This window comes from Anopheles coluzzii, chromosome 3, assembly GCF_943734685.1.
Source record: "Anopheles coluzzii chromosome 3, AcolN3, whole genome shotgun sequence".
Classification (NCBI taxonomy): Eukaryota; Metazoa; Arthropoda; class Insecta; order Diptera; family Culicidae; genus Anopheles; species Anopheles coluzzii.
In genome coordinates this window covers 94,891,960-94,902,418 of record NC_064671.1, presented here as the reverse complement: position 1 = coordinate 94,902,418, position 10,459 = coordinate 94,891,960, and the positions used below count along the sequence as shown (strand labels likewise).

The window sequence follows — 10,459 nt, the reverse complement described above, 5'->3', positions numbered from 1 at the left end:
TTCTGGCCCAACCATCGGTCGATCGCGATCGCGCGCCATGGTTGCCGTACTGGGAAAAGCTTTTACTTCTGTACGGCCTCGAAAAAAAAAGAGGAACTTTTCACATTCCGACAGGGTGCGAAAGAGACGCCCGCTCAATCGGGAAATGATGATCGATGATCTATTCTGCCCTCATGATTATCGTGCGCATGCACTAGCCACTCACAACCGTACCGTGACCGACACACGGCTCTCTCTCTCTCTCTCTTTCTCTCACACACATACACACCCTTCAACCCAAACAGGTCAGTGTACAATCGTCAAATTCACACATTTCAATATCACTCGTCGATCGTTAACCACCTTCTACCAACAATAACCGATAATTAACGAGATTTCACGGTTCTTCCCTACAGGAAAAGGGAGAAAAAATACGACACGAATTTCGAGGGAAGCCAGAACGCCATCTCGATTGTCCATTAATCGACCGGAGCAGTGGGGAAGGGCAGCGTCCGAGCCGGAGAGAAGTCCGCCGATCGACATTGCCCTGCCTCGCCATGAAGAAGCGACCGACCGAGGCGACCGATCGACCGCAGCAACGATGAAACAGGCAGGAGCGGTGGCAGCGGTGGCCAAACTACTTGAAAGGCGCAATTATCCATCCATCTCCGTGCAAGTCCCACGTACCCCACGAGAGCAGCAGCATCCGTGAATTGGGGACGGTTGAAATTGTGCAAAAAAAGAAAAGAAAAGAAAAAAAAACGGATGGAAAAGAAAAGGAAGGCGAAAGAGAGGTAAAAAGTAGCGTTCTTTTTTTCTTTCTTCCAAACTTTTAAAAGAGAATAAAGGTGGAAGACAAATCACAAATGAACCCGGTTAACTCTTTCCTTGCGCCGCGGCGACCTCTTGCCCAACCCCGGCTGCACACCCAACCAAGCGAGTGGAAAATCGTCCACACAGCAGACGATCGCGTACGTACGTACTTCCCGTTTCGCGCGAGACATGAAATATTCGCTGTCGTTCCGTGGCAGCCCCTTCACCTCCCTCCAACACACTCTGGCTCCACCGGGGATCGTCCTTCTTCAGCCATTCAAGGCTCCTCGCCACAGCGTGCGCGGCTGCGCGCCCGGCTGGAGATCGGCTGGAGTTTGGAGCCAGCCGCGCATGAGTTTGAGTGTGAGTGTGTGTGTGTGTCTCCCTCTCTCTTTCTTACTCACTTGGATGCTGCTCCACCACCCCAACACAACACCGCAACGTTTCCATCGCCCTCGCCTGAATCGCCTCCGTTCCACAGCCAAACGAGGGAGGCTGTGTGTACTGACACTTCATAAATTCTTCGTTATTCCACCGCTCCTGCAACCCATGCCCCCTGCCCAGCAATACTTTCCACCCCTATCGACCCGCTGTGTGCGAGTGTGTGTCTGGCGCTGTGTGCTGTGGACGCCGTTGGCCCCGGGGACAGGCCTGCCCCGGCCAGGGCTAGGGTTGTTGTTTTGCGTTTTTTCGTGTAGCCTTTTTAACGAATGACGAAAAAAGTATTATTGCTTCCTTTCCTGTGTTCTTGCACACACTGCTCTGCGATCTTGCTCCTCCTGATTCTACCCAGCGATCATCTCGTTTCTTTACGACCTTTCGGGGCTGGTTATGGTCCTCCAGAACCATGTTCTATGTTCCGTTCCTTTGGCTTTCCTCCATTATTGCTTCTCCTTCTGCTCATCGCTTCTCCCGAAACCCAACCAAACCAGCCAACGAACCTGCCAAACACCCCCATGCCCTCGCCCTCCTGGCCCGTTGCCCTCACTCCCCGTTCCCATTTAGCGTCGTCCATCCTTTTCGCTCTCTCCCCCGGTGATCTCGGGCTCGGTTGTCTCCTGCTGATTTGGGCCGCGACGCTTGGGCAGGGATTTTTTCGTTGTTCTTTTTCTCTCATTTCTCCTTTATCGTCCTCATCCTGCTCATCTCATTATATTTCACAACGTTTTTTTCAGGTCCTTTCCTAGTCCCAAGTTGTGTTGTGTGTTTCTACTATCACACACTTGATTGATTTTGTTCTTTCCTCCACCGTTTCTTCGCTGCGCGCTCTCTTCTCCTCCTTCGCAGCTCGCTCCGGAGCTCGTTTCCATTCTCGATCTCTTCGCTTCTTGCGATCAGATTGTTTCTGAGCTTTCTCGAAATCAAGCCCAACAAAAATTGAGAGGGAAAAAAAACAACTCATCCAATCATTTCATCGTTCCGTTCCCGTCTCCGCTCCTTGCCGCTGCAGGCATCGTCCACTCCCCAGACGGGGGCGCAACGGGGTTGGAAACGAAAACAACCCGGAATCACCCCGGGAATGAATGAGAGGGAAAAACTTGTTTTGGAAATTCGTTCCCTGCCCTCGTCCTTTCGGTCACCCTCCCGCCCCGCTCGCCCGGGATATACGTGCCTGTATGCGTATGCCTCCCACGACAGGAGAAAGGGAAAAAAGCAACGCAAGCCTACGATCCTCATCCCAAAGCATTCCACTGATTTTCACTCCCTTTGCACTCACACACCTGCAACCTGCGCCATCAACCACCAAGCTCAGGGGTTTCTTACCAGCGTTCTTTTTTCGGGTGCCCCGGACTGTCGCTCCTGCCTTCGTCCCGTGCCCTTTACCCCGAGCTGCACAACCCAGCTACCCACCACCACCCTTCCTACCTCTCGCTGCTTCGCCCGCAGTTTTGCTCGTTTTCTCGGAAGACAGATTGATCGTTTCCACGCATCAGACGCACATTACGAGAGCGACATACGCATGCAGACAAGCATGCGTACACTTTATTCTGCCTTTTTACATGTTTTGCTTTTTTGATTCTCCGTTTCACACTACACAACGACGCGGGGTTTTGTTGTTGTTGGTCCGTTCGTGATTGTACTTCTCTTCTTTTTTGCTTCTTTTCTCTGGTGAGAGTGTGTTAATCTTGCATCACTGATCGAACCGTTTGTTGGTTGGTCGCTTGTTGGCTTTCAGTCTTTTATATCGTCAATTAGATATTTTTTTTCTCTAAATTATCCCTTCTTTTGTAACCTTCGCTGTGTTGCTAACCATCTAAACACTGAGGACAAAACGCTCAGCCATCGCGGGCTACTGCAAGTAGCAAGGGACTACATTTCAAATCTGCACGCATCGACAACGCTAATGATGATTGCCCTTTCGCTACACCTGACTCCGGTTCGGCTCTTACTAACGGGGTTTATTCTAAAGCACACGAGGACAACTAACAATGTACACATAGAGACTGACTAACTTAACACAGGGAGAGCTTTACAACTATTAACAGTTTGGGGCACGCACGCACAGCATACATGCAATACATATTACATACATACAAACATACATACATAAATCCATCTAGAGGAATATTATCACGGGACAAGATATTTAAAAAGAAAACGCACAGACGGAGAACGACGACCTTCGCCCGGCAGCGTGGAGCCGCAGGATGGTAGCGCACAATAGTCCCCACCCCCCCGGGGATCCCTTGGGGTTTAAGGCCACCAAACAGTTAAGCTAAACATTTACACAACTTTCCCGCGCGCTAAACATAACAACAACTACAACAATGGAAGAACCGTACTGCAGGAAGCCCGCCACTGCACATGGGAAACGAAGGAAAAGGACATTCGGGCTTGAGGGAAGTGGGTAGGATTTGGGAGTTGAGGACAGTGTAGTATAGTGTGTGTGGGGTGTGTGTGGGGTGTGTGATGTTTCGTTTGTTTGTTTGTTTGTTTGTTTGTTTGTTTATCGGTACACTACCTATCACTAGCGATTTGACTACTGCTGCTGTTGCTGCTGCTGCTCCGGCTGGTGCTGCCGTTGATGACGACTGCTGGACCGCCGTCGCCGCTGTTGGATACCCCACCCGCCGTGCCAGCCGTCGTCGTCGTCGTCGTTGGGGAGAGATCACCGTTGGTTTTGCTGGTAGCGTGAAGCTGCGTATGGCCGAGCTGATGGAGGGAGGCGAGGTGGTGATGATGGTGGGCAGGATGCAGCAGGAACCCGCCGCCGCCGCCGCCAACGCCGGTGGTTGTCGGCGGACTGGAGGAGGACGTCGGATGTAGCGAGCCGGACGAGGGCGAACCCATCGGGCCGTTGCCGGTGCTGCTGTCGGGGAGCTCCTCCTTGATGGTGAGCGCCGTCGTGGAGGACACGGACGAGCCGCCGGACGAGGGCGGCGTGTTGGGCAGCAGGGGCGGTGACGTCTTCAGATTAAGCTGCTGCAGATGGGGCGGAATCTGGAGCGATGGGGTGGAAGACGACGAGGAGGACAGCGAGGACGAGGACGAGGACGAGGACGACGAGGACGAAGACGATGAGGAAGATGGCGTGGGTGGGGCAAGGGTCGGAGTGGAGGGTGTTGGTGGGAGTAGCATTGCGGTAGGACTTTTCCCCAGCCCACCACCACCGCCCGTGCCGTTGGTCGTGCTGGAGGAGCTGCTGTTGAGGTTACCGCTAGCGCCACCGCCACCGCCACCGCCCCCGTTACCATTGCTCGCCGACGAAGAGGACGAGTTGGTGCGCATCGTGTGGTGGTTGTTGTACGGGCTGAAGTTGTTGCTGTAGCTGTTGTTCAGCTGCGACCCGCCGATGCCCGAATCGTTGCTGATGTTGTTCAGCTTGTCGCTCACGTTCTGGAGGGCGGCTGCGGCCACTGCGGCTGCCGCCGCCGCCTGCTGATGATGGTGATGATGATGGTGATGGTGCTGGTGGAGGTAATGCTGTTGCTGCTGCTGCTGGTGCTGCTGGAGCTGCTGCTGGAGCTGCTGCTGCTGGTGCTGCTGCTGCGCGGACGCGATCATGGACGCGAGCCCGAGATGATCGTGGTGGTGGTAGAAGTTGGTCGGCGTGGCCGGACTGGCGAGCAGATTCAACGGCGACGCAATGCTCGTCGACGGCGACTGCAGACTCGACAGCACGCTCAGGCACCGCGGACTCGACAGGGACTGGTTGATCGATTCGCGATCCTCATCCTCCTCGCCGGGTGATTTGCTGCTATCGTCCTCCATACTTCCACAGCTTCCGATCGCGTCATCCGATCCATCGCCCCGGTCTCGGCCTCCTTCGCGATCGCTACTGCCATCGCCTCCCCGATCCCCTCCGCCCGCTTCCTTGTACCGGATGCACTTCTTCTTACGCCGACACGGTTTGCACCACTGGTTCTGCTGGTCCAGCCCGTACCGTGCCCGGCACTTCTTCATGCTGTTCCCGCCCGGATCCGCCGGACTGCGGTCCTTTTTCCTCTTCTTCTTCTTTGCCCCATACCCGTAGTTGTCCCGGGCCGTCCAGCCCGGATACAGCTCCATGTGCAGCTGCCGCTCCTGGCGCGCCTTGTCGTAGTACACGCTCTGCTCCTCCCGCGACAGCGAGTGCCACTTGCGGCCCAGAATTTGGTTAATGGCGGCCGACTCCTTGAGCGTACACTCGGCCACCACCTTCGCCCGCATCTCCTTCATGTACAGCATGAACGCGTTCAGCGGCTTCTTCACGTGGCTGCGCTTCTTCTCCAGGGCCGCTTCCCGCTCCGCCAGCGACTGATGCTTGTGGCCGCCGCCGCCGCCGCCACCACTGCCGTTGTTGTTGTTGTGGTGGTTTTGGTGGTGGTTGTGATGGTTGTGGTTCGTGTGATGGTTGCTGTTGTTGTTATTACTGTGCTGATCACCATGCGATCCGCCCGATCGGTGATGATGGTAGGAGGAGGAGGACGACCGATGGTGATGATGATGGCCGGACGAGCTGTCGTGATCGTTCCCGGCCGAGGAGGATTCTAGCTTGATCGATGCTCCCTGCCGGTCGCCACCACGATGCGACGATCCGCCACTGCCGGATATGTCCTGCTTCGGACCGGGCGTGATGATGGCCGGATGGCCCGAATTCAGCACCGGATGGGAAGGATGGATGCTCGGCGGAAGCAGGGTGGGCGAGTATCGGTAGAAATCACTCGACAGCGACGTGTAGATCTGCAGCGAGGAGGGGTAGGGCGTGCGGAAGCCGGCGGCAGGGCTGTAGAGCGAGGGCGAATGCCAGGAGGAAGCCACCGGCAGCATGTCCGGACTGATCATCGGGTACGGGTACTGGCTGGTGGGAAAGCTGTACAGCGGAGGCCTCGTCAGGCTCATCGTCTTCGGGTCGAGCTGGTACGGCAGGATGCCACAGTGTGCCGGCGGTGGCGACGACAAATGGTCGCCGTTGTGGCAGAAAAAGGGCGGCAAGCTCATCTTGTTCGCCATCGACACCGGCAGGCCACCGGCCGCTCCATTGGGGTAGGAGTAGGGCGGCACGATGTAGCCCATGTTGAAGCCGGGATGTGGTGCACCGTGCGGCAGCTTACTGCCCGGGCCGGCCGCGCCACCGGGGCCTCCGCTTCCGCCGTAGAGGGTGTTGGAGCTTTCGTGGCGGGTGGTTCCATTCTTGACCGTCTTCTCCTCGCTCTCGGTCAGATCGATCAGGCTGGACTTCTCTTCCAGCAGGTTCTCGGACAGCTTCTCGTCGTCCCGGTCGCCCTCGTCCTTGAACACCTTCACCTCGTCCGTACTGCCCAGCTCATCGCCGGTCGAGCTGTTGTGTGGCATTGTTGCACAATTATTCGCGGCTTGACTGCCACCACTATAGAATCACTAATAAATTACAAACGCTTTCTCTCGACCGTACGATCGCACACGCGCACACTAATATATGCAATTACTATACTATATAGCAAAATGTGATCGTAACGATCTCTTACACGCACTCGCATAGAATAAGGCACTTGGAATTCGAATGCTGGATACTAGCTGGGCCCTACAACAGAAACACTAATCATTAGACTCCTCTTTGTCGCATTCGTCTCCCCACAAAAGGCACGACTTCTGCTGTTGCTGCCGCTGCTGTTGTTGTAAAGGGGCCCTTGACACTATTCCTTCTTTAGCACGGTTTTGCACTTGCTCCCTCTAGATGGCTTCTTCGCTCACAAACGCACAAAAACGGGGGCCTTTTCTCTTTTCCTCTTCTCGTTTGCACACTGCAAATTGCACTTTTTGCCTACGGCTTCCCCCCCCGTTCGGGTTTTCCTAGTCGGCACACGCTCTCACACACGCTACACACCTTCGGGTATGCAGGCCCGGCCCCTCTGGGTGGCGCCTCGCAGATGCAAATTTCCCCCTTTACGCACACCCACACACACGCGCACGCACTGCACTCACACGTCACTTTGTTCGCCAGCGGCCGAGTCCGCCGGAGTGTGCCGGATTTTGCGGTGTCTGTGTATTTGCCAATCCGTTGCCGGTCGGAGGTCTATCGGCGCCATCGAATGCGGCCCCGGCCGTCGTCCTCCGCGGATGTTCCGCTCCTGCTCCGTGGCTGAGACCGAGCGAACGCGCTCGACGGTCCGATCATGTTCCGGTGTGTCCCCGGCAGCGGCAGATTAGCAAAGCGCAGCGGCCCGCGCTGATGCTAATGCGTTCCGCATGTGACGCGACTGCGGCATTCACGACCCACGGCTAGCTGATCTTACCGGGCGACGGGACGATGCCGTCATCATCTCCTCGCGGAATTAGCCGATGTACACACACTTGGATTCTTCCACACACTCCTGGCGCGACAAAGAGCTTCTCGACACACAGCGGTTAGAACCGACACCGACGGGTTGAGGACACGACGCACACACTCGAGCACTCGCGAGGCGTTTGATGAGTAATAGAGGCCTGTCTGCGTGCGTTTTACTATTATTATGACATTTGTTGCGATAGAAAATGGCCTTCACCGCAACGCACGCTCAGGATGCTTTTGGTTGTTTTTTTTTCTACTCGCCACTGGCACTGGACGGAATCTACGGATCGCGTACGCGAGACACCGACTCTCGACAAATGGGGCGAATCTCCGGCCGCGGAATTGAGACTTCTTTTTATCTCCCTTTATAGCTTCCACGGCTACGAGCACAACATCCGCACACTACTGCGACGGCCTGGGCTATTGACTTAGCTACAACACGGAGCGAGACACACTTGAGCCGGGTGGCGGAGGCGCGGGAAGCTGATTCTTAACGGCTTGTTAGCGACTTGTATGTGCGCCGTTGTTTTGCACCATTCACATCACGTTCCCGCACAAGCACCCGGAACCGGAGCACATCTCGCACAACCGCGAACCACCACGACGATAAGACACACCTTGTTTTTTTTTCTTCTTTTCTTTCACGGTGCAGCCACACAGTGGCTATGTTGCGGGCCGCGGAGCTGCGGCAAGTAGCGACACCACAGGGGACACTGCACGGCGACACTCGGGGTTGTTGGTTCTCGTGTGTTGGGGTGAAAAAATAAATCGGATCAGTCGGATCAACACCTTCACAGCATCGTTACGATTCCCGACGGCACTTGTACACTTGCGCTGATTCTGGGCTGGCGCACCTGCCGCTCTTGACCTGCGTGTGGTAGAAGACGTTAGGCACTTGCACTGCTCGGTCGCGAACGTTTTCCCAATTTTCCGAACGATTGTTTTCCCAATTTTCCGTGCGTTTTTGAATGTTTTTCGTCTTGTTTTTGTTCTTGCGCGCGCCGATCGCGAGCGAACTGACTCCGATGGTGGTGAGAAAATGAATGAGAGAGAGCAGGTGACGTTCCTCTCTCGTCATCTCATGGTGCGTTTCCCCCGGCTGCACCGTTTCTTTCCCCGCGCGGGCCCATCAACCCGACGTCAAATTCCAGAGCGAAAAATGCGAGACCCGAAGATTGCCGAAGTGCTTCCAACATGGCGCTGACGTTTGGGATTGAAAAACGCGGCGCACATTAGGTCGGTTGCATACATGTTGTTAAAAATATTCAAAGTTTTCTTTATAAACGCGAATCGGTGCTAAAATATGCACTTAAATGAAGTTCAATATTTTAAAATAATTTTAATGGCATTTTCGTTTGAGTTCTTTCCTTTAAAATTGTGAATTAAAGATTAAAGTAATATGAAGTATTAAACTCCTCCGTGTAAACGCTCGCTGGCGAAAACGAACGATCAAAGGTGGTTTAAATTTGAATTTTATTTTTCTGCAATTTGATCTTTTTTGTTTGTTTGAATGAATTGAACACAATCATAATTCACTATGCTGTGGAGTTAATGATATTTAAGAAATTTCAAGGAAAAATAATAAAAAGCAATACGCAAATAAATAGAAAGTTGTCATTTTTGAAAATCATTTCCTATACAATTTAAATTTTTTTTTTTATAAAATTGTCTAATACAAATTTTTTACCATTTATTCGCTGATTATGTCATCCAACAAAAGTTAAAAAAATGTAGCTTACAGAATTCAGGAAAAAGGAAACGAGTGTCAAACATAACATTGAATAGCTATGTAAGTTATAGGCACTGAAATGATCGAACTAATGTGACGACAAAAGAACAATACCAAAGGCTGTAATTGGAGAAGAGGTTTTGACATCCGTTGTATGAAATAATACGCCATTGAAAGATAATAAAAAAAATAGGTGGTAAAACCTCAATACACAGCAACATGTGCTTGCAATATAAAATAAATAATCGAAAAGTGCGTCGAGAAAAGTCCGTCTTAATGCTAGAAAGCTTGTAAATTCTTGTAAATGAAACAAACCATAAACGAAGGCCAAAGCAAGCAAAACAATAGATGTCACGTGTTCATGGTTTGTGGGTTTTTATTTCCCGCTCACAGCATCTGTGGCGGGATAAGCTTTCCCTGAAACTGCACGCTGTGCCAGTTGGAGACGGCTGTGGGGATCGATCGAGGACCCCGTAGGTAGAACATTCTTAAACAAAACAAACGTATTGCCTTGTTTGCATTTCTGGTCAGCTTCATCGCACCTCGACGGTGGTCGAGCCCCGTCTCTATGTACACCGTCGCCACGGGCTTGTAAATGCACTTTTTAAATGTCACTGCAGACGGGGTGCACTGTTTTCCCGTTGGTCGCGCCATGGTGTCGCGGCAGACCACCGCTCAAGCACACACACTCCGACCGGACCCGAGTGTCCCCGTCGCCCGTCGCTGTCCCAACGTACAGGTAAAGACGACGCAAAGGGCCACATCGACATAAAAAATAACAGGGAAGAAATTAGTCCCCCGACGCGACAAAAATCAGACTCAATCGCAGGCAGACTGGCAGGGAGGGAAAGGTACAAATAAATAGTAAAACCTTTTGTTATCATGCTGTGCAAATATGGTTCAATATCTATTATTGGTACGCACTTGTTTATCTTTGTCCCATCCTTTTTGCTTGCCTGCAGCGTCTCTTGGAGGAAGAAAAGCTGCGTTGTTGGTGCACCGCCGGGCCCGCAGGGTTCACAGGCTTGTCCAAGGGTTTCCAGAATGCGTGAAAGCGATAGCGAAGTCCTACGCAAACTGGCCGATTGGTGGATGCACAAAATAGGGGCCCGGGAACGGACGGGACCAGGCGCAAGACGGTAGAGCTCGAAGGATATTATTTACACCTCGATCCTGACTCGGAAGGGCTCGATCGTCGTACGGCATCC

General features: G+C 53.1%; 1 protein-coding gene and 1 long non-coding RNA gene across 2 annotated transcripts in view; one reads left to right on the top strand and one right to left on the bottom strand.

Annotated features, from left to right (window-relative positions):
- LOC125907297 (uncharacterized) overlaps positions 1-3,470 on the top strand; it is a 63,885-nt gene extending 60,415 nt beyond the window's left edge. The window contains exon 2 of the long non-coding RNA XR_007452580.1: positions 396-3,470. This is a non-coding gene — a long non-coding RNA (uncharacterized LOC125907297). The remainder of the gene's footprint in view (positions 1-395) is intronic.
- LOC120956457 (protein pangolin, isoforms A/H/I/S-like) overlaps positions 1-8,579 on the bottom strand; it is a 29,296-nt gene extending 20,717 nt beyond the window's left edge. The window contains exon 1 of the mRNA XM_040377933.2: positions 3,755-8,579. Within this exon, the coding sequence (XP_040233867.2) occupies positions 3,755-6,567 (2,813 nt within the window). The 5' untranslated portion in view covers positions 6,568-8,579. The remainder of the gene's footprint in view (positions 1-3,754) is intronic.
- Between the last annotated feature and the right edge of the window lie 1,880 nt (positions 8,580-10,459).